The sequence below is a fragment of the Bombus fervidus genome, chromosome 3, assembly GCF_041682495.2.
Source record: "Bombus fervidus isolate BK054 chromosome 3, iyBomFerv1, whole genome shotgun sequence".
NCBI classification, from domain to species: Eukaryota; Metazoa; Arthropoda; class Insecta; order Hymenoptera; family Apidae; genus Bombus; species Bombus fervidus.
In genome coordinates this window covers 13,250,254-13,274,438 of record NC_091519.1, presented here as the reverse complement: position 1 = coordinate 13,274,438, position 24,185 = coordinate 13,250,254, and the positions used below count along the sequence as shown (strand labels likewise).

Sequence of the window (24,185 nt, the reverse complement as noted above, 5' to 3'; positions counted from 1 at the left end):
ACCTCCTTATTTGCAAATCAGGATGTAGCATAAATAAATGTTATTAGACCGAAGTATAAATTATAATACGATATTTCTTACTTTATTAAAGCATATTTTTTTTTAAACGTACAATTGTGGAATTGAATTACAACACGCGATACACTGACTGGATTTTTGTCTATCGAAAAAGCAAACGAGTAACTCGCAATTTACAGAGCGAGTACATTAATTGGAATTATTTCCATTTATTAATGATCGAGATAATGAAAGGAACTTGGTGAGATGTATAAGAGTGTTTATGTAGAGACGCGCGCATGCACGCATATGTGTATGAGCAAAGAAAGTAAAATTGAAAATAAGATGAAACTCGAGAGTTCGGAGAAAGTCGTTATACTTTTATGTAAAAGAGCGCATTTTCTTTCAACAGCATAGCATTCTTCCAATTTTTTTTAACCGAGTCTCTTCAAAATATCACTTATATACGTAGGATCCGTTATTTCGTCCAATAAACCTAAAACAAATATCAGAAAAATTTATTTGTATGTAATACATTTGTTTTCGTCTATACAGTGACAATCAGGAATCGTTCGAAACATAAGATACATTGGGTACAATAGACACGATATATTGATTAATACTAATTAAAAATGAAAGAAAGCAACAAACTATAATTTTTTTTACTAGAAAAATGCAATTTTCTTACACAAAATAAAACACGGGCAGAAACTCTTCTATCATTAGGCTTTATGTCATTTCTTTTCTTACTTACCTACAACATCACAAAATTCTTCGAAAGACGTGCAAGGTAACAGTTCATCGCGATACGTAGCTAACACACGTTCCGAGGCTTTTAACATGGCTTCGTCATTATGTCTAATATATTCAGCCAAGACTGATGGCCACTGATTATCGGACAATACGTTAACCTTCTGCGATGAAATGAATAAAAGATGATAAGATTAAATAAAGGATTATTCAAAACTTTATATAATCAATAAGGAGATGTAGACTGAATAAAGAAGAAGAGCGTACCTTGAAGAAATTGGCATAAATACAATCGACTAGACCAAAGAAGATTAAGGCGCTTTTATATACCGCGTAATGCTTAACGGTAACATCGACAATAGTTTTTGTTGGACTCGATGGTGAAACATATCGCTGATGGGCAAGAACAATTAATCTGTTTAGGTGAGCAATTCTGTATGTTTTCCAACGAGCTGGTGTATGAAGCAGAAGAGACATGGTGCATTGGTAAAATGGTCCTTCTGCTTCGTAACAATTTTCAAGCCAATTAGAACCTGGTAGCGTTTCTAAATATCCAACTAACGTTTTGTCTGCCCTAGTATCTGCTAACGTACTAGAAAAATATATGATTTATGAAATTTAAATGTTAATGAATAATAAATGTAGCATATGCGAGGAGAAATAGAAAGTAAAATTAAATAAAGCTGCTATTCGACGTACGTGTTGATTACGTAGAGTGCTGTGTGAATTAAATAAGGGATCAAGTGCATGTTTGATAGTGGACCGCCTCCACCACTATCTTCATGAAAACTCTTCTCTTGAGCGAATCGCAATAGTAGCAATTTTAAGTCATGGACGGTGGATGGATAAGATATATCGCGATGGCTGGTACACTCTTGCAGGTAAGTATTATGTCTTGCTAAACAACTAGCGAAAGCAGATTCCAATACTTGAGGACCCCATAGTGGTAAAAGTCCATTGCACTTGGTATTCGCATTTTGCAACGCTGCACTCTCCCATTCGTCCCTGCCGCGTGCCAGTCTTACCGCAGACATATGACAGTCTACATGGACAACATTGAAATGTGTAACGGTGGTATATCCTACTGTCTTTCTTTGTTTCGTTTCAAATTCCTCAACGTTGCAACGTTTCGAGAAGGTGTAAATAGCCAAAACCTGAAAACCAATTAAGTAAATAACAACGAATAGCTATGAGTGTATGTAAGTATCAATAGGAACCTCAAAAATAATTACAAAATCTTAATTAATTCTTAATTGATACTTGCTAATAAGAGAGAAGCTCTTTCGAGATCTCTTAGTCTCTGACGAAATTTCATCCTTACCATGTTTGGCTTGAATTTGTATCCTTCACGACAGATTACGCAAACCAATCCCGTTTCATCACCTAAGTCTTCCATTTGTTGAAGAATTGCTCCGCTAGCCACCACTTGACCTTTGTCGTTGGTTTGCATACCTAACGCGCCCAACTGTCTTTCTCTCATCGCCATTGCCAGACGTTTCTTCTCGCTGCGCGTATGCTGCCGAGCCTTTTCGATTAATTCGGCAACGCGTTTGTTCGTGCATAACGCTTCCAATAAATTCTCTGCTAGAGATCCGACATGTTCATCTGAGGATACTTGTTCCAATCTATGTATTATACTAATAGTAAACTGTGACACTGCCAACTGCGTTGGTTCATGATCGGTTGCTAGGCCAGTTAAGAATCGTAAGATATATTTGAGTGCCGGTTTTGATATATAATCCTTTAATTCATCGCTGTCCGTTCGTAATAGTGTAGGCTTAAGGCAAGGAGCCCGCACGGTTATATATTCGAAAGCATCCTTTACAATCCCCATGCTTATGATGTAATCTTTTAGAGTGTTCCCAATTGCGTTTCGTTCAATAGCTTGAGTTAGAATGCAAAATAACTCAAGCTTTTGTTCATCCTCTGGTGTATGTTCGTGATCAAATTCGTAAAAGTCTAACACGGGTTTGAAATAATCGCAGAGGAGAGCCATTTTCTCACGATTTCCATATGTCAGAGCGGCTAATACACGTGCGAGCTGTGGTAATACATTGCTTTGCCTGACCGCGGTCGATTGAGCGCAAGAAAGAAGCGCCTTTATGTGCTCCGGGCCACTGGATGTCCGTGAAAAAGCTTCGAGCGTAGATAACGATGCATGCGTTAAGATCGTTTCTATGATTTCCAACAGTTGTTCGGTAATTTTTGCCTGCCAGTTCTCTGATTCGGTTGCAAGACAACGTTGTAGAACGTCCAAGAACACCATCACCGCTCCCAATTTACTTAAAACTTCTTGATTTTTTTTCACCTTGACTGAGAGTCGGAACAGTTTAAGAAGGACCTGAAGTAATGGTCGAGCTCGATTTACATTTTGTATTGCCGCTAATCGGTTTACCATTACTTGAAGGCCACCGCAATCCGCTAAAACATTCGCCATTTTATAGACTTCTTCGTTGTTTATCTCTTGTTCGCTGTTTGCATTTAAACTTTCAACAAATTCTTCGGTCGCGTCTCCAAGTAATCCTCGCATTCGGTATACCACGCGCATAGCATCGCATTCTCCGCCTTCTGGTACCCAGATCTTCTTGTAGACCTCCTTTACAGGTAAATCAAGACTAATTATTTTATTGTTAACTAAAAGCTCCATTCCATTATCATCCTCCAAGAGAGCGATCAATTCGCAATCTAGGCAAATTTTATTCTTCACGTCCCGCATAAGCGGTCCTAAGCCAGGTTCTAAACTGCTATAAGGATTTCCTAACATTCTACCTTGAAGAAAATCTTCTTGCTGCGAATCTTTCTCTAGTGTCAGATAAAATTCTCCGACATCATTTTCCTCCGGGTAAATGATGGAACAAAGCCTTTCAAAGATGAATACTGGTGTACGCACATCCTCGACACTATACTTTTGCACCGTTTCCACGCAGATTGCCATGAAAGCTTTTGTCTCTTCTTCGGTTCCAGTGGTCATCTCTTCAAGGAGCTCTAACAACTTTTTCTGTGTGTCGTCGATTAACCTTGTTCGCTGAACGACCAGTCTTCTGAGGGAGAGATAACCATTGAGCACAGCACCTACCAAACGGCTTTTATATTGTTGTTTAATATTCTCTTGTTCGAGGAATGTTGCCATCAGTTCGGTAAGCATTTTCAACGAATAACCTTGTGCCAAATCACTGGTTAACGTCGTCTCTTCCAGTCGATGAAGCTCCTCGATTTCCCTCGTTAATAAATCCGCGAGTAAAGTCATAACTCCTCGTACTGCTAAGAACTGTTTCCATGGTGGCTGTCTAATTAAACTTTGGTACAACGTCAGAAATTCTGTACTGCTCTCACCGGCCGTACGTAATTCCTCTAAATAACACGTAAGCAATACGAGCACTTCTTTCTTCCGTTCCGTTCCCTGACAGAGGCTTTCTATCATGTTACAAGCAACTTGTCGCGCCAGTCGCGAACTTGGATTAAACAAGACCTCCTTTAACCAGGCTCCATCAGCCAATTTTAGCGGTTGGATACCTTGCGCACCTCTTAAGTACCGATTATGCCATCTATGTCCGTATTTCTCCATTAAATAGAGCGCTCGAATCTCTTCCTTCTTCAATGGTTTGCTGGAAGATTGTTGTTCCATTTTCCTCGCGGCGGGCATACGACGAATCCATTCGGAATATGAGTGCTTTGGGTCACCATCCAACCATTTGTTTACGTCGATGGTAATACCCTCAGTTGGTTGAACGGTTGCTAACGACTCCACACCTCTGTCTTTAGCTTTCTTTGAGACTACCGGTTGCTCTGGTTTTACCAATCCTTGCAATATCTTTAAACACGGTAAAATAATGCTTTCCATCACGACTGGACTTTTCGATTCTTTACACGCCATCAAGAATAACTGCATCACGCAACGCAGTTTCTGTTCCCAACAGGTGTCCTCTTTTTGAATCAAAGCTGCTAGTAGCGCCATTTCATGACGTACCGCCAACGATAAATCCGATGTAATAACGCGACCACGAAGCGTCAGAGTGATTCGACCAGTCAACAAAGAGCAAAGTTCTTTAGTAGATTGCGCATTGTCTCTAGTAACTAGACACAACAATTGTCGAACTTCTTCCTGCATTTGCACGGTACCTTTGCGTAAATTATGCTCGACCAGCTCCTGTATTAATCCTTGTTTACATAGAACCTCTTTAGCTACCTGATTAGTAGCAAGAGCACGTAACAGAGTCAGACAATGTTCCGTAGCCGCGGTCGCACATCCATAACAACGACCTACCGTTTGCGGATTCACGCATCCGACAGCAGGCAACTGTTGATGTGGTATCGTTGATGCCGTTATTGTTGCAGATTGAGGAACGTTCATCATCGTCGTCGCTGTCGTTCCTGTCGTTGTTGTCATGGTTGTCAAAGATTCTTCTTTGCCTGCATTGCTACTCGTTGTCGTCGATGTTGTATCATTACTCGACGAGCAACCAGCAATAATTTGGTCTCGCTGTTGACGATCATATGCTACAAGTTCTCGTCGGCAAGCCAAAACTCTTTGTATAATTTTACTCAATTCTTCGAAAGAAGTTTTACATTCGCCACAGTATCTTTGAGCAAGCAATTGTATGGCTCTGTTTACTTGAGTACCTCCACTTGATACTTGGATAGCGGCTGCCGCCGCTGCCGCTGCTGCACCTTCTTCCACTAAACCACGGTCCAATCGATGCTCCGATATTTTAATCAATAACATTTCTAACGTTGGCTTGTTTGAAATCAGAGTTTTGTACACTCTGTCAGCCTTCTCGAGCAAAGTGTTAATCGTCGCTACGGTTTTTTTTCGATCATCATCACTTTCGATAGGATCAACTGCGCAACAGGGCCTTCCAGTAAGCGTATAATCGAACTTAGCGTATTTACAGAAACCACAAGCATGGCATAAAAACGGGTCCTTCTCGTCATAGTTGATAGCTCTACACTTGTGACATTGGAATACATTTTCTCCGCAATTACCGCAAACACCGGGATTCGCAGGCACGTTTGCGGAACACCGTGGACACTGTAAGGTCTCCGAAGAAGCCTGTATATCCTCGTAAAAATCTGCATATTCGATCATCAAATTGCAGGCAACAATCGGTAACGGGAATTCCATTTTGATTTCTGTTTGTCCTTGAGCCAGCGTTATCTTTTTAGCTTTATGCCACATGGCGGGTTTATTTTTCAGCTCGACTACCGCTTGAACCGATCTATTGTTATAATATATGTTAATCGTACGCACCATTTTTGTTCTCTTCAGGTCGCCTATGCGAAGAGTTATGCGACTTATCGTATAACTACCGACTAGTTTTACAATCTGCGTGGTTGTGGTGAATTTCGAGTCAACTTTAATCGAGGAAAGTTTGATTGTTGACATTGATACCTCGGGATTATTGCATACCAAACAAGGCTCACTTTCCAAATAATATCCATCCAATTCGACAAATTGAGCAAGATTCGCATACAGATTCGCATTCGGGTGACGTGCGAGTAATTGATTCTGTGCGCGTAGCACTGCAACCGCCTGCTCCATATATGTGTGCATCTTTTTACCTGCATGCTGGGTTTTTAGGGAAAAGTAACCAAGCAAATCGACGAATTGTGCCGCTTTTCGGCCATAAGCCGGCAACAAAGGCCATAAGCGCCACAGTAAGTCTAGTAGAACTTCTTGATCTGATGGACCAGAATTTCTGTGTACAATTGAAATACAATTAGATTTAGAAAAAAGAAAAAAAAGAAAAAATGGAAGAAAAAAGAAAGAACAAACAGGAAAGAAAAGAAAGTCAAAGAATGTGAAGGCTACATAAAAAATTTAAATTTGCTTACTTATAAATAGCCAGTATCAAAGAATGTGCTTGCCAACGGACATTTGTATTGTTCGTTTCGAGTAAAAAGGTTTGAATAAATTTCGTCAACAGGTTTGGAGAAACTTGCTTCTGAATTTGTTCGACTAATGCCAAGCATTGAGCTTCCTCGAATTTAGCTTCCGTATCCGAATCTTCTGATTTTTCTCGTTCTCGCCTTTCTTTTGAAGTTGCTACAGTCCCAGATTTCGGTTCCTAGCAAAGCAAAAGAATAACCAATTTCCTTTTCTATAATAATTCTTTTTTAAAAAATGAGATTAGACATGATATCATCGCTTACTTTCGTTTTAGTATCTTTCGTATCTTTCGATTTATTGCTTGAACATATAGCACACTGTAAAAGTTGCAACACTGTGGGACTAACACCTTCATCCAACAACGTTGATATAGTAAGCAAATAAGAGAGTACTGTATTCTGTTTTAAACAGAATCGCTGCCAATTTCCTGTGCGACTTGTGGCAATTTCAACACAGCATTTCAGGTGTTCGATTAAATCTACTAATGAGTCATATGGTAAATTGATGGAATGTGGACGTGATTGAAGAGGATCGAATCCACCAGCAGTGCAGCATTGTTGGACTGACTAAAAAGTGTGATAAGTGCAATATAGTACTGCATGAGTAACTCATACATATAATATAATAACAATTCCAACAGCAAAGTCAACTTACCTGAATATGCGAGATTAGAGCATGCAAGTCACGTAATTGTCTGTACTTTTCTTTATTACCGCAAATAAAGAGTAGTAATTTGCGTACTTGTCTTCTAACGAGTGGTGCTTGATAAGACATCATATACTCGCAGAGATAAAAATACCAAGGTTGTTCAAAAGCTGACTGTGTTGAATTGCTTTCAGCATACTTGTATACTTGATAGGGTAATCGTAATACCATTTCTGTTAATAATTGCGGATAAGGTTCAAATATATCACCAGCATGTCCCTTAACATGCTGTCGCAAAAAGAGCGGTGACATGTCAGGTAGTGAGGTTGTAAGATGTTCTTTAAGCAACTGACCGCCAAGTATAGTATCGCTTTCTTCGGTTGACGTTCTACAGAAGAAGGAAAAGATGCGTATAGATCAGTATATGCTGAATGTGTTCATTATGTCATATATTTGAATATAGATGTTTATTGATAACATACGTTTTCCAATATTCTAATAATGCTTTCAGCAACGTCGAACAATAATCAATTACTCCAGCTTTGCTGAGTATCGAGGCTGCCATTTGAGAAATAAAATTTGAACTTTCTGCTTGTGTTTTAGCAGTATGTTTCGAGCGAGACATTAAAACGCCTGTAATAGATAAACAAATTTTTAGTTTATGTTATGATTAAATATAAACAGAGCAATGTGCTTTCATCATTAAATCACTCACTTAGTAATCGCATAATAACCAAATGAACTTCTCGCTTGTTAGTACGCTGCCATATGTTATTTGTATCTGGTTTATCCATTTCTAATTCTGTTATCAATATTCGAAGTAGTCTTTCAACACAAGTTTTATCTTTTTCTTCTTGCCCGTCTAAATCGGCAGTTAACATTAATAAAACCTAAAAAATATCTCGCATTAAGTTTAATAAAGAAATTATACATATCAAAGGATTTGGTCAAAATATGCAGAAAAATAAGCAAACCTGCATAAATGGAACTGTCAAAACACCGGATACGTTCGTTAAATTTGGGACGAATCGCATAAGCTTATCGAGCAATAATAATCGTATTGTGTGCAGTTTTGCAGTAGTTTCGCAGCTTGTCTCATTTTCTTGTTCCGTGACGTGTTCTTGTTCTGTACCTTCCTCTTGTTCAGTGACCTGTCAAAAAAAGTAATTCTATTGTATAACGACAATTCATCCATAGTTCATTTCTGTTACAGAGCAGTAAAGAGCATCAATATAATGAGAGGAAAGAAGAAAAGAGGGAGAATGCGAATTACCTACGGTAGACTTTCGTTTTGAACATACCATATCTTAATGTAGATATAACAGTAATTGAAAAATACAACCTGTAAAGGGTGTTTCGAGACGCGATGCGCGAGTACGAAGGTGTGTGTTGGAGAACTGAATACTAAAACTGAAACTAAAACTAATATCGAAATTGAAACTAAAACTGAGACTGGAACTGGAATTGAAACTGAAAGTGAACCAACTTTAAATACAAACGCGTCTGTCATATCGAGAGTCTACCGTTAAAAAAAAAGTTGCACGAACAAACGAACGGACGAATGTATACAGGGGAGGGGCGAATGGACGAACAAGATGAATGAAACGCAGGCGACACTTGGGAAAAGATCAGAAACAAGTATTTGTTGTTCACCACATAATCATAGTCATAATATACTGAATACAGAGTAACGATGAAAAACAGTAACGCCAACGACGAACGCAGTGACGGAAGCACTTACGGTGAAAGCCGCGGGGACACCCACGGAATTAGTTTCGGAACGTGGTGCTTGGTTGACTCCAATTCCTCCAATCGGAGGTATAGAATCGGGACCATTGTCTCCGTACGCGGAGCTCCTTCCCGATACATTATGCTCCCCCGTCATGCTGTCTACAGCACTTCCTCCGCTCTCGCTTCCACCGCTCTCGCTACCCTTGCTACCACCACTACCACCCTAACATAAAATATATCCCAAACATTACACTACCATCTACGATAAAATAATCTCCCTCCCTCCGCCCTCTCTCACTGTTTCTCTTCTTCTTTGTATTGCTCATTACCAATAAACAAATAGCTACGAGAGTAAACAGCATTGAAAGTAAACACGACAAACACAGCCTCAACTTGCTGTCGATGGTTGAGAAAACCATACAGTAACTCACTTGTTCTGCCGGAGATGTACGCAGCGTACTGCCATCTGTAGCTGCAGTTGATCCCTCGTCATCTGAGCCTCCAGCAGAAGCAGTCGTGTCTGAGTAGTGACCTCCACCTTCTTGACCCTGGGAAGGGAAGAAAGTTTACTGGTAAAAAATTAGATTCGACTGAAATTCCACTGAAATTCTTTTTCCTTTTTCTCTTAAACATATTCACTTGAAATTTCAATTCTTACCGGATTCGTATTTTGAACTTGAACCAAACCTTGCGCTGCTAATGCTTGTAAACTTTCTAATGCTGGTCCATTTAAGTTTTGAAGGTTTTCCAATCCTTGTAAGTTCGAAAGACTTTGTTGGAATCCTTGTTGCAGTACTTGTAAATCAGCATTCCCACTTTCATGATCTTGTAAACTAAGTGCGATTGCCAATTCCACCATGGTTTCGTCATCGGTATCTGGTGGTACGTCTAATATCTGTGGGAAACTTCCCGAACCAAGCAACGTTTCCAAAGGATTTACCGCCCCTCTTGCTATCGGTCCACTACTACTACTACTACTGGTACCAGCACCACTAGTGCCACCAGCTGAGTTTCTGCTTGTAGTAGTGGATACCGCACTAGTTGTAGGAGTAGATGAATCTTGATTATTATCTGCTGCTAACATAACTGCTAAGGGATCAACCACTGACGACCCTATTGATTCTATGTCTAAATGTTGTTCTGTTTCTCGATCTGTTGTCGACGCTGTTGGTGTGGCTGTTGGCAATTCTCGATGAGATGGCACAGATGATGTTGTTGGCTTTTCTTCCGTATCCGCAGCCGTTCCTGTATGTACATATCAAGTGCTTAATTAGAATAATGATCAAAACTATTTATATTTACACAAATGACATCTCGCTATTTCCTTTACCTGGTGTGCTACAATTTGGGGGACTTGGTATATAAACTCTTCTTCTTTTGTACCTTGGTCGAAGTACACGGATTATTGCCTGTTTAACAGTGAAACTGATGGTCGTATCAGATGATAGTAATAATTGTAAATATAATTTAGCAGCTAAGGGAATATTCTTTTCCACATCACATGTCGTAAATGCGTGTATTATTTCAACAATCGCGTGAATCGTTCCTTCAGCATGAGTTAATCCTGGGACTACAACCGGTGCAAGGGCCATATTTTTGGGGTAAGCCATATGCAAAGACCACAGCATTTCCATAAGTTGTACTACTAAATGTTGTTGACTTTCATCCGCGCTTTTACGAGACTGGCTAATACTTTGTCGATCGTTTTCAAAAATTGGTACTAAATCCAGAAGAAAAATGTAACATTTATTAATTATTGCATAAACGGACTCAGTAGCTTTATCTTAATCGATGATAATAATTTTACCATTGGTTTCATCTATTGGTTTGTTCGTGTATTGATCGGTAAACTTGGCAAGATTTTGTGGTCGTGATATAGATATACTCCGAACTATAAGTACCAGCCTATAAAAGTTTTCTGCATCTATGTCACGAGTGTCCTCAAGTTCTCTCATAGATTTCAACGATTCCAATACATGTGATAGCAATACATGATCCTAAATATAATAGTAACAATCACAATGACAGCAATAATAATAATAAAAGAGATATTTATATTTAGTGAAACTCACCTTGTGAAGATGATATGCTTGTTTGGATGAATGCAAAGCGGCTAAAAGCGCGGTTGTATGCATTTGTACGGGTGGGGGAGTCGGTAATATGAGCAGTTGCGATGCTACCTCGATAGTTGTTGCTTTCAGTGGTAACTTGTTCTCGTCATTAGAGGGTACATTGAAAGATAATTCCAAAACTTCTAACATACCTGCGATCATCCTAAAATTAATATACTTCAAATAATATCATTCTTCATAGGAAGTTTTCTGTAATATTCTATATAGTATATAGTGTATTTTACATAAAATTATATATATATATATATCTAATTCGAAAGTTTTTCTTACTTTAATTAATCCATAAATGATTAATTGCTTCAAGTTTTCCTTACCTATCAATATCAAGGGAATTGTCCTTTGCTGTGCTAAAGCATTATGCAACGATAAAAGATTTCATTGTACATAATTAACAGATGTATGTACATTAAAATAGAAATTGTATATATATGTATATATTTTTAATTATTATTGTGTAGATACCTATCAACGGAGGACAAAGATGTAGGTGCAGATAAGGCACTATCTGTCTCGCTATTTATCGTGGTGACTGGTGCAGACGTTGATTGACCTGTCGGAACATCTTCTATTTCTTCAGGCCAGCCAAATGCGTCTTTCGTCTTACCGTATCTAAATGTAAAAACATTAATAAAGTCGAGAAAAAGAAAAACCATTACAGGTTTTTTTACATACATCTTAATACAATCCACCATAATGACACCTTCAGGATCTTGAGACGGTCCAAATGTAATAGTTAATTTTTTATCAGCCTGAAGACTTTCCTCTCGAGTCAAAGGTATATCAAACCAACGGCTTCTACTTAAAGTTGTGCGAATACTTCTACCAAACACCTGTAAACGGAGTATTTTATATATATACACAAATGAAGCATTGAGAAAAGTTGAAGATCGAATTAGATTTACCTCGATATAAACTGGTGCTCTTTGAACGTCTTGATTTCCGAGTAATACTCGAATTCCCGTCATAACCAAAACAGCGTCATTATTAGTAACTTCAACAATGAATCCCATTGCTTTTGTAGAAACAACATACATTCCAGTTGTATTGAGTCTATGTTTAATTTGGGCAACGTTGTAAATTTGTAGCAAGTCATTACCGCCGAATTCCACATCATTCATCACTTGGCAATGTTCGAAAAAGTCAATAGGAAAAGTAACGGATCCTGCTGGTTTTCCCGTTTTAATGGTTTTCTTTTTTCGAGTCGGCTTAACCGTGGCCATCGTACCTACTGGTTGAACAGTAGGAGACATCCAATAGCCAGTTTGTTCCATTCCAGCCATATAAATTCTCAGACTTCCGTCTTCACATAATAGAATTAAAGTCGTGCGATGCTCGGCGTTTGAACTCGGATGTCTTATGACAACCATATCCATTATTTTAGCCTTAGCAGGAATAGCTTTAATTTCTTGAATCATTATTGTATCAGGTTTAATCATTAATATTACAGGATTATTACTCGTCTCTAAAATTGAGCAGATCAATCCAGGATGATTGGGTACTTCACTCCATTGACATAATGGTTGTGGTTGATTGTTGTTCGATTTGTTCCCATTCGAACTTTTGTTACCAGTAAGATTAATTTGAAAAACAGTTGTTACATCAGTTTCCATGTATTTAAGAGGTGCTATGAAACTTTTACCGCATGCGTAACTGAAGAAGAGTAATTGTAAAGCATGCGAATAATAAATCGACACACCTCCACCACCAACTTGGCCATTATCTCTTATTTCTGGATGATACACGTCGAGAGTATTCGTTACATAGAAAGGTCCATACTTTGCTGAGCTTACTTCATCCATCGCTTGACCATAAATATAACCAGCCGAAGATATTATCAATAAATAAAATACACCATCCTCTGCATGCATAAATGTACAATCTCTTATCTTTCCGGTAGGCACTAAAAAATAATATTGAGGACAAAGAGCGTCTTTTCCAAGATCGTAAATCTTTACGAAGTCTACGGTGACCAGAGCAAGTTGAGTTTGAGATCCAGGCAGCCAAATTGCTTTTATAATAAAATTGCCAGTTTCCAATTGAGGATACAGAACCAAATGATCTGACACGGTTCCAGAAGTATTAAAAGTTAATACATGACAATCTTTAAAACCACAGACTGCTAAGAAATCTTCATTCCATTGGTTCCCAGTTACAGATAATACGGTAAAAGGTACTGGAGCAGAAGCAAGTCTCGTTAATGTTAATTTTCTCTTCGACGAATCAGGTTGTTTCAACAATGCGCCCAATTGTAGCACTGTTATTTTTCCTTTCTCGTGTGAGACCGCTATAGAAAAGAAAAGAATATGTATGTTATACACGCATAATAGAAAAATAAATTAATCAATAAATACATCATCAAGCGATACATGATAGACCAAAATAAAATGCGAAAACACGGATACAAAATCACTCACCCAAATGTTGTCTTTTACCATGTGGAGACGATAGACAACACATTGCAACGCGACGTATCATATGTGCAGATAGCAATTGTCTAATAGTTTGTCCTTGTTCTCCCGAGTAATTCATTCGAACATTTTCAAATGCTCCTTCTTGGGATCCCAATGTGGGAAGCTGAAATTAACATCACACAATAATGTAATTTTGTTAATTCCACTGTTATAGACAATGATTCCTTTGCCATTGCCACAAACGAACAAACATACCATTAACTGATCGGTATATTCAAACTTTTTATCCACTGTGTGCAGTTGTTTAAGTGCCATTTGAGCGCGTGCATGACAACCAATTGCCGAGTTTTTTCTACACGATGCATCTACTGCCGGTAATAAAGCACGTGTCAGATCTACCAAAGACGATACCAAACCACTTTTCCAAAGACAACCTTGTATCCAATCCTTCGATGTTTCTGTTCAATGAGATAACAACCAGGTTAATGAGAATTCAAAGCAAATAAAAGAATTCTCCGATCGAACAAAAAATGAGTATAAGCGAAAATAATTACCTAATTGTTTGGCCAAATACGCATGTCTCTGTTTATCGCGTCCTTGTCTCTCTTGTTTGTCAGACAAATATAAAGGGCTCGAAGTTCTTCGTCGTAAACTGCTTGTGAGGAGTAGATCTCGATTCTCAACAGACGTACCAAGCGTATTCCCGTAACTTGTACTAGCAACGCCGGTCGAAATGCTGGTCGATGCAGCTATATTTCCAGAACCGACAGTAGTTGTGTTAGTCTGATGTTCCGATGATTGAGGACTTCGTTTAGTTAAAGCTTGACAAAAACCATCATTTTTTGCACCGCAGTCACAAAAGAAATTTCCATATTTCGCATAGGTAACATCATGTCCGCGATGACAAACGCGAGCACATACTGTGCAGACTCCAACTCCATTTACCATGTTGCAGGTGTGACAGTGATACCAATGTTGATTCATGAACTCCTTTAGCGTGATGGTAAACGTACACAACTTGTTACAAAGACTGTCGTCATCAGAATCGTCAGCCGCACTATCTTCATCCTCATGTGGAATATCGTCTATCCAATCGCTATCATTCACATCATTAACCGGAGTAGCACCTTCCCATGGTGGACTAGTTGCTCGATCTTGTGATTGCATTAATTGAGGACAAATCGCACTTACTACATCTGCTACATAATTCAGTATACAACAACCAGCTTCGACGAATGGTAACGGTTTATCCAAACTTTGAAGATCTTTATTCATCAATTGTTCCTTGCAAAGTTCAATCCATTCTATTGCGGCTTTAAATAGTAAAGTGTGTCCTTTCTCGGAACCAGCGTCGGCTAATGTGGACATAACGTTCATTAAATCGGAGAATCCGTTGCCCTCAATCGTTGGAGAAAGAATGTGATAAGCTAATGGTATGAGGGCTCGAAGAATCGTAACAGGTACACCTTCATCGACACTGCTTTTCTCTTTAACTATATAATTTGTAAGCGCTCGTAAAAGCCGACTATTTTCATGCATCGAATGTTGCTGTTGAAGCTGCTGTTGTTGTTGTTGTTGATCATCAGTGATACTTGTCGATTGGTTATTGCTAGCTGAATCGTTTGATAGCGAAATTAACCATCGATCTTGTTCATTATTCGGTACATTAGCAACCTCGTCCGATTTCGGGGCATCTTCAGTTGTATTAGCAACGGCAACCAGCGTATTTGTAGTTACCACCGTTGGTGTTTGTACATTTGTCAACGATGCATTTGGAGAAATACTCGTTGCTCCTAAAATAATTTGTTTCAACCATATTTGCAACTTTTCTGGCTCTACATGAGCCAAGTTCGATACGGATCCACAAAGACGTTCTAATGACCCGTCACTGCCTTTCTCAGCTGTTTTGAACAACATGTTGAAAAATCTTAAGACGTGGGTGGCAAATTGTTGTGAAGATTGTGAAGATGTTATACATAACAATACAGAAACAAGAGATCGATTGGTGTTTGGTGCAAAGAACAGATCTAATGCTTTGCACCCGATCGGTTTTTCTAATAGTTGTTCCCAATATTTAATACATCGTTTCATGATTTTTTCATTAACGGTAATATTGACGGGATCTTGGGTGTCATTCGTATATTCGATTATCAAATTATATGTACGGTGCAATACAAAAAGATGTTCTCGTAATTGTCGTGCTTCACTATCGCTATCACCTAACAGTTTTGTCAAAGCCTTGTTAGTCATATCTTGAAGATAATCTGTGCGAGCATCCATAGATAATGCAATAAGAATATCCAGTGCTTGATTATGCACGTCCGTGTTTTCTGGTGCTGTTGTAGGAGTTACATATTCTACTATAAATGTAACTAAATTGCGCAACAACTTTTTCAAAGATGGATTAATAGAAAACGTCGGATATTCAGAAAGTGAGCTGATATGTTGACACACAGTAGCCAGAATGTAACTCTCCGCTGGTATAACGTCATTCGTATAAGTGTTCCAAGGAATATGGACAACACTTATAGATTTCCATTTATCTATGACAGATTTTACAGAATTTGGTAAAAACGAGATCAAGGACGCTTCAGTTGACCAATTTGCACTTGCCATTGCAATGATATCGTCAAGTATAGAATAATCTCGAGGACCGTATTTACCATCTACTTCCAACGATTCGAGCATCTCGTGCAATATATTTGATCGACACGAGTATAGGATCGATTCTGTTAATGAAAGAACATGTGGTAGTATACTGATCATCATTTTATTTGCATTCGTAGTTCCGGATTCTGAACTTTGTGTGTTTCTGTACAAAGAATAAATTAAATAAAGAAAAAGTTGTAACAAATATAGGTTCAACAGGTGTATCGCCAGAGAATATAATCAATTTAACTTACTTCGAACTCTCGATAGTTTCGTTTTGACTCTTCGATAGACTTTCGTAAAAAAGAATTTGTAATTTGCCAATAACTGCAGCCAAAATACACAATGAGCTAAGTTTAGGTAATGCATTTTTCGGTATTATTTTATTGTTATAGTTAGTTTCTGGTTTCAATGCCGTAATGCAATTTTTTGCGACTGTAACATCATATTTGAGGGAGTTTACAGTAGATGATACTGTTTTCAAAAGATTTCTCGCGTATTGTGCATACATTCCTTGTCTTATTAGACAATCCTGTTAGTAGAAATAACGACAATTTTATAAATTTAATCAAATATTCCAATAACATAGCAATTTCACTTAATCGAATTAATCTTAATTTATGATTATTATAATAAAATTATAGATATTATGATAAAATATGATTAAAATCAAACATTACATTCATCCAACTGGTAAAAGTTTTACACGCGGCTCTAGGTCCCCAAATTAAAGAATATAATAACATTGGTCCAGCAGGAATTTCCTCACCAAGAGCCAGTTTATCCATATATAAAGTAGATGGTGGTAACATTAGCAATAATCTGTTAACGATTCGAGGAAGAGATATTCAGTAAATTTGAGTATGACATTCCCTTGAAAAAATATATCGTGTATTACTTACCGCCAACATATGGAAAAACAATAACGAATCGCACATAATCCTATGAAAGTGGGGGATTTATCTTTACCATCACTACTAATCCTCTTTTGCATATCAGCTTGATTCAGTACGTTCAAAATATCTATTAGTGCATCAACCAAAAGAGGATATTTCATTTTATCTGGTGCACCCAGTATAAAATTACAAGCCTATACAATATACAATTAAAAATTATATTATAAACAGAATTAGAAACTTAACGAAGAATTGTTTTGTAGTAATTTATCAATAAACCATAATATACCAACCACCCCATCCAATTTTGGAGTATCCTGATTATTGAAATCTGTAGTAGAAAGATTGTAAAACCGAGGCTTCATTGAAAATTCATCTTGATTACCAATTTTACGATAATTGTCTTCAATTACTGTCCATGGTGTAAAAATACGAGCCGTTTGTTTATTACCATCTTTTGCATCACAAACTAAACTCGTCGCAGAAAATAGATTCCATCGAACCTATGTGTTAATCATAAAATTTATAAATTATTAATAAATTCATATATGAACATCTCATACTTAGCTCATGATGGAAATGTACAAGATTTTTACTACCACTCAAATGTATCTTTCAATTTGGTGGCCCTGGTATCTTGTCGCGTTTTGCTCACATATAACAAACACGTCATTATTTTCGCATTTTACGCATTCACGTTATCTAACGCAATATTAATAACGTGTACTCTTTGTTACCCCGTTGAAGAACACAATGATATAAATGAAAATATATAATATGAAAATGAAAATGAAGAATAAGATGAGAATTATGATAAACGGGAAATAATATTAAATGCTTTTGATAGTAATAATATTCAAATCGCCAGAATAAGTTTACTTACTTGTTCAAGTAATGCGGGTGGAGCATCATAAAGATGTTTCATCATGTATTCAAGTAGTAGCAATAATCGTGACAAATGCAGTAGCTGAGAATCTTTCATTGGAGTTTTAACAGCTTCGCTACAACGCACAGCACCGCTACCGGTTACAAGTAGTACCGATTTCTTTTGCATGAAATTAAGAGAGTGGAATAAAATCAGAACTAGTTGAGCGTGTTCCACGTTCAAATCTGCAAATATTGATATGAAAAATGTTATATGATCTGCAGGGCAAAAAGTTTATGATTTAATTCTCCTTGTATTAATAAAACGTGTTTCAGTAAAAAGAAAGAAAGATATTTCTATTCGATTAAGGAAACAAAACAGAAACAAGCAAAATACAAAACATCATATAGATTAGGTTTGAGTAATGTTACCTGTGTATATGCTTATTATTGCTTATATATTATATGTGTATAAAAACATGTATCGTTCCTCCTTACCTTCGTTTTCTGCCTCAAATGTAGAGGGTGGATTGCACACGTTTTCTACTATAGTTGTAATCAAACGATGCCATATGCTTATACAAGCCGCTTCTTTCTCCGCTCGAGGTTTTAGTAAAAGAACCTATCATTGACAATGCTTATAATTAGTGAAAGTTATAAGATCACATGAAATTATACGCCTCATATGTAATAAAATCACACCTGTGCCAACACACTTAATGTTCGCGGATAGACTTGAAGGGGCCAAGTACATGGAGTTGTACTTTCTGTCCCAGACCATGGGTTTACACCTAAATGCTGGAGAAGGGTGTTTTGTAAACTTTCGCTCAACGTATTTTGAACAAGTAAATTATGCGTGTAAAGACTCAAAGCTTGAGAAAATTCGGAATACATAGCGCCCAGTGTGGCACCGTAGAATACAGATATAGTGCCTAAAATGGAATGCATGCTTTGTAGCAGTACTAATCATATGAATATGTAAACACTGTATGATTATTAAACAAATACATAAATACCTACCAGTCTCTGTCCTAGCAGTCTCATGATCTAAATCTCTAATTATTGCTGCTAATATAACCATCTGTTGCTCAACTAAGCCATTTACCACATATTCGCGAACGTATGAACTTCTATTGCCAATCAAATGTTGATTCATGAATTGAAAAATTTTAGTAGCCAATGATATATACTGTAATTGAGAATGAAACTAATTACTCTAATATCTCTTACTGATTTTTGCAAAATGAAGAAATCAATTCACTTACTCCATGAGGTTCACGATTATCAGGAACAATAGTAGTTACAGTTCGTTCAGCGTTGGTTTCATTGTTGGATTCTTTTGTACCATTCGCCGGTGATCCATCAGATGGGGCAATTGTTTCCTCAAACCATAAGCCCAAAATAGGTTCGCTGTCCTCCTCTATCGACATAACAGTTTTTTCTGTATAGCGAGAAGACGCATTTACACCGTTAATCATCTGCTTATGTAAGTAATGATATTATGTACTCAAAATATGTATCACATGAAATATACACATGGCAAATGCACACTTTATATATATAATTTTTCTCTTAATATATTGTATTATATTATATATATATATGAAATTTATTGACTATTATCTTGTATCTCTTAATAATGTAGTCAAATAATAGAATAGAAAAATATTTAGGTTCTTTTTATATGATCTAATGAACAACTCTGTATTTAAATACATAAAGATATTGCCAAAAGTATAATTCGTTTATCTTATCCTTTTTTTATTTATTTTCATTATGATTACGAGAAAAAAGTAATATAATTTCGATTTTGTATATTGTACAATAAATATTCTTTTACCTTCATCAGTAGAATTATCTGAACAACTTAGTAAATCTTCATAGTAAGTAGTAGAATCAGATTGACTTAAAGCATCGCCTTCAAATGGATGTTTTTGTATTCTCTTCAAGGTACACGCCTACAACATAAATTGATTGAGCAGACGTTAATAAAAATACTGTATTAATCAAAAACAAGTAGATGTGCGTTATTACTACAGACTGACCCTTCTGTAACTTATAGTGGCTAAGTAGAATAATAGATGATTAAGTGGTACAGCTTGTAGAAAAGTAACCGCCCTCTGAAGCGCGGTAGCAGTGGAAAGTATATCCAATGGAGCGGGTTCTGGCGGAGTAGAAGAATCGGCAATTGCTTCGATCGAAACATCTTCTAACAGAGCACTCATTAACGTAAGGGCATGAGAAGCTAAAGCAACTGAAAGTACTCCAAAACCTTGTTGTCTGAAATACAAAAATTTTCAATTATTTTTCGATTCTAATCAATCATTAAAGTACTAGAAAGTATTAAAGTTCAATATCTTACATTTTCATAAGATTGACGCGAATTGTTCCATCACGTACTTTGCTAGGCGATTTACCCTTTTCCTCTTTCCCCTTATCCGTCGCACTTAAACCACTCACTGTAAGTTGAGCTTGTAAACCAGCCACCAACAACCATACTCCAATTAATAGATGATTTTGCAGAATCTATTACAAATAATCAAGTTATTTGCACTGTTACATGAACAAACAAATGTTTGCATTGAGTGAAAATAATTCCTTACATGACCTCCAGCACGTGTGCTGTTTTTAATTACGTTTGAGACTAAACCAAATATTTCGAGACTTTTTTCAACAACGGTAATCGCCAGAGTGTCATACTCCTCTTCTGCAGTTTTAATACTTGAAGCGGTTTGCGTTCCAGCAGAGGTATTTGTACTACATTTCGGTGACACAGCATTCGTTATTCCGACAATACTTGATGCAGTCGCGTATACAATCGAGCAATACAAACAAGACATGGTCAGTAACGATAATTTTTCTAGTTTACTTGGAGTTAGTGGTTCTAAGAAAGACAGAGATATTACATTGTGAACGATATTAATATCGTTAGACACAGAGTGTAAATTATGACGTATAGCATGTGCGTCAGAGGCATTCACGGGTAAAGTGAAACTTTTTTTATGTAAATATGCTTGATATTTGCGAGTATAACATGACAAGTGGGGAAGATTTAAACACATATCTAACAGTGTGTCTCCTATATCCATATTTCGAAGAATATTTATGTTACTTGTAACAAATGTTGTCTGCAAAATAAAAATTAAATTTTTATTACCTTTATCATTAATCACAGATATATGTATATGTTACATATAAACTGACTTATAAAAGATACCTTTATGTCTGAATGAACATCATTAACAACACTGTCATTCGTAGTTTTCGTTGCACTCTCATTAGAATTTTCAACAACAACAGGCATTGACATTGTAGAACCTTGTAATGGCATAGTCAATTGTTCTAGAATACTGCCAGATAAATCGCATTGTATTCGTTCAGAATCTTTAGACGATTGAGAAGTGTCCTTTTCAGCTTCTGGGGATAACTGTGATTTAATGTCATGTGGTATGTCAGAATTTTTTATCATAGCAATCAAGGCTGCTTCTTCGGTAGATGAAAGTAAAGATTGTCCAGTACAAAGTGCAAGAATTGGAAGCAGTAGTTGTTTTGTACTTAAGACAGTAGGTGTCCCATTTCCTAACTGAACTTGATGATGAGATAATTTATCCATAAGACGAAGAAGCAAAACTCTACATGCTTGACAAACTATAGATATTTGACTTTTGGAAACTGAAAAACCACAAAGGATTAGTCAAGAAATATATACAATTCGTTAGAAAACTGTCTCTTACGAAGACAAAACAAAAATTCAAAACTTACATGTATTGATGCAACTACAGAAATAATCTGCTGCAAGAATTGCCACAGATGTATAAAAGGTATCATACAGCTCTCCTTTACAGAGGAAGTCATATTCGCTAAAAATTATAACAAAGATAAATAAAACTATATGAATAAACGATTAAAATTAATAACTAAAAAAATAAAATATTTTTCAGGGTTGTCATTGGAAACATACGACCCTCTCACTTTCTCTCTTTCTCTCCCTCTCACTTCGGGGATTATAATCAAAATAATTTCTTGTACCTAAAGCGTTTTAATTTAAAAATGTTACGAGTCTTACCGTATAACAATACTTTTTGCCAATTCCAAGATATCATTTTTATCGAATGATCCTTGTGATATTGCTAATAATGGTTTCGTTACAGCTGACCATGAGTAGCTACCACGAATCTTGGTCGCCATTTTTATAACTGTTCGACTTTGTTCGAACCTATCTTTTCTTTTTCCACAGCGGTACTTTAACTATATACGTTTACATATTTATACATGTATTTATAAACGTTTATTTTACGTATTATGCCTCTGTGTCCACCCTGAATGTTTCTTCTTCTTCTTCCTATTTCTTCTCCTCCTCTTCTTTTTCGATATACTTACACTTGCGCAATTTTTAAACTGCACATGCATTTACGTAGAATTCTGTTCAAGCTTTCACGTACGCATGCGCACATAATATTTACTTTAGGAAACAAGAAAGAAAAGAGATTAGAATAGTTAAGAAAAACGAAGAACAGACAAGAAAATAAATCAAGTCGAAAGAAAAAGAAATAAAGAAGAAGTAATATTCGATTTCATGTATAAACATATTTGATTCCGCTAATAAGATTTCTTAAAAATTTTTAAGCTCTTTTCATATCATGCAATGTGTACGAACCTAGAGATTTGCGTATTGGACTTAAGGTTTCCACATACATCTTTTTTCTTATATTACATTGACTTACTTGTATTCCTTATGAACTATGCCAGTCATAATTACATCTTTAGATATGCCGATAACATATACAAACAAACGAACACGATAATAAAAATGTGTATGAAACTTCATTTATTAAAATTGATTTTAAGGTTTCAGAGAATATTGTCGTAGATAAACATAAGGATTGATATGATATAAAGATCATCTTTGTTTCTGAATGGAAGAAAAATTTTTTAAAATTTATTTAAAATTTATTTTAAAATTTGCCTTGTATTTCAAAAGTACTGGAATAGTGATATATGAAACACAACGGAGCAAAGTATGATGTCCCAAAGTATTTGAAGGCGATAGATATCACGTTTTTGTAAAAAGTATATTTTTTCAGCGTAATAACAATGAATACATACAATCAGTTATCTATACTAATAGGAAGAAGCAGATTTTAACTTACAATTAGCTTAAATTTTTGCAAATCATGTATGTATAATACATAAATAGCATGTATTACTTTAATTACTTGTTTAGTTCATGGATAATGCTAAACGAGATTTGTTTTTCCTATTTACAAAATTTCATACATATTACAACATTTCATACATATTTTCATACATATTACTTTACCATGGAAGTAAAATAAGTTCAAATAAGTTTATTATTACTAAATATATTAATAACAATACTGTCGATGGAAAAGAAATATTGCAGTAATAAATTAAAGCGAGGATACTGATTGACCTAGATGCACCTAAGGCTGTATGTTTATTAGACTAAAATGGAAAAATCTTAAATTTCAAGTCCTCTATTTCAACTCTCTATTTCAAAATCCATTTTAAAGTCTAGCTAACTCTCCGATTTCACTATATCTTTTCCACCAACAACATATTTATAATTATCAAAATGCAGTCAAAAGATTAAAAGTATTGCATACACATGGTGTACAAACACACGCGCATAAATCAATATATTATTATCGCACCTTTTTTAAGCTTAAGTAAACGATCAATTTAGATCTCTTTTCTTCAATTAGGCGATCATTTATTCATACGCTATGTTTAACAGTAATTATTATATTTATGAACTAGAAGGATAAACAACAAATCACGAACGCATAACAAAATATTGTTCGCGCTTTACAGGCAATGTACAAGGATGTTGTTATATTAAAACTTTATAAATACGAAAAATAGCAGAATATTAAAGCTGTATGATGTTACTATCATTGCAGATGTATAAGTTCGTAGAAGGTTTCTCGTGCTACCCCTAACCAAAGCTTCATGGTACTCAACAAAAGTTTTCTTTGACAACGTTTACCGTGTATCGATGTTATTTGTTACTAAAATACCAGATTTCTAAAATTCGGATTTACATTGATAAATACAAACGTAGTTCATTAACTTTTGCTCTTTAGATTTTATAACTCTAAGTCGTTGTAATCATATATGGAAATTCAACAGAATTAAAACGATTTCATACAATCTTTGATCAACAGCTGAATACTCGCTTACCAAAATTTGACTACTGGCA

At 36.3% G+C, this 24,185-nt stretch overlaps 1 protein-coding gene across 7 annotated transcripts; it reads right to left on the bottom strand.

Moving 5' to 3' along the window:
* Positions 1-54: 54 nt before the first annotated feature.
* Positions 55-22,406, bottom strand: Poe (E3 ubiquitin-protein ligase-like protein poe). Of its 7 annotated transcripts, none has more exons than XM_072000922.1 (40): positions 22,029-22,406; positions 21,725-21,822; positions 21,180-21,634; positions 20,566-21,090; positions 20,325-20,488; positions 20,008-20,242; positions 19,803-19,920; positions 19,228-19,403; positions 18,983-19,169; positions 18,665-18,894; positions 18,461-18,584; positions 17,982-18,208; positions 17,392-17,601; positions 17,105-17,292; positions 16,883-17,024; positions 16,457-16,734; positions 14,108-16,365; positions 13,809-14,011; positions 13,557-13,716; positions 12,045-13,426; positions 11,815-11,972; positions 11,605-11,751; positions 11,457-11,489; positions 11,083-11,284; positions 10,818-11,007; positions 10,341-10,730; positions 9,669-10,255; positions 9,442-9,558; positions 9,021-9,233; positions 8,254-8,430; positions 7,995-8,169; positions 7,762-7,912; positions 7,289-7,667; positions 6,898-7,200; positions 6,580-6,812; positions 2,069-6,443; positions 1,447-1,901; positions 1,015-1,339; positions 752-911; positions 55-493 (listed from the first exon to the last, which is right to left on the bottom strand). In XM_072000922.1, the coding sequence occupies exons 1-40, from the start codon at positions 22,148-22,150 to the stop codon at positions 432-434; spliced, it is 16,314 nt and encodes a 5,437-aa protein (XP_071857023.1). In that variant the 5' UTR covers positions 22,151-22,406; the 3' UTR covers positions 55-431. The 7 variants fall into 7 exon arrangements, with proteins under 7 accessions (XP_071857023.1, XP_071857024.1, XP_071857025.1 ...); XM_072000923.1 differs by having other exon boundaries at positions 18,983-19,151; positions 22,029-22,405; XM_072000924.1 differs by having other exon boundaries at positions 19,228-19,382; positions 22,029-22,405.
* Positions 22,407-24,185: the final 1,779 nt, after the last annotated feature.

Excerpts from the sequence above, each read along its gene's own strand:
- Poe (XM_072000922.1), bottom strand. The coding sequence starts at position 22,150 with ATGGCGACCAAGATTCGTGGTAGCTACTCATGGTCAGCTGTAACGAAA. Across the intron at positions 7,913-7,994 it reads GGTTATTATGCGATTACTAA|GCGTTTTAATGTCTCGCTCG; the intron begins GTGAGTGATTTA and ends TATCTATTACAG. Across the intron at positions 1,340-1,446 it reads GCACTCTACGTAATCAACAC|TACGTTAGCAGATACTAGGG; the intron begins GTACGTCGAATA and ends ATATTTTTCTAG.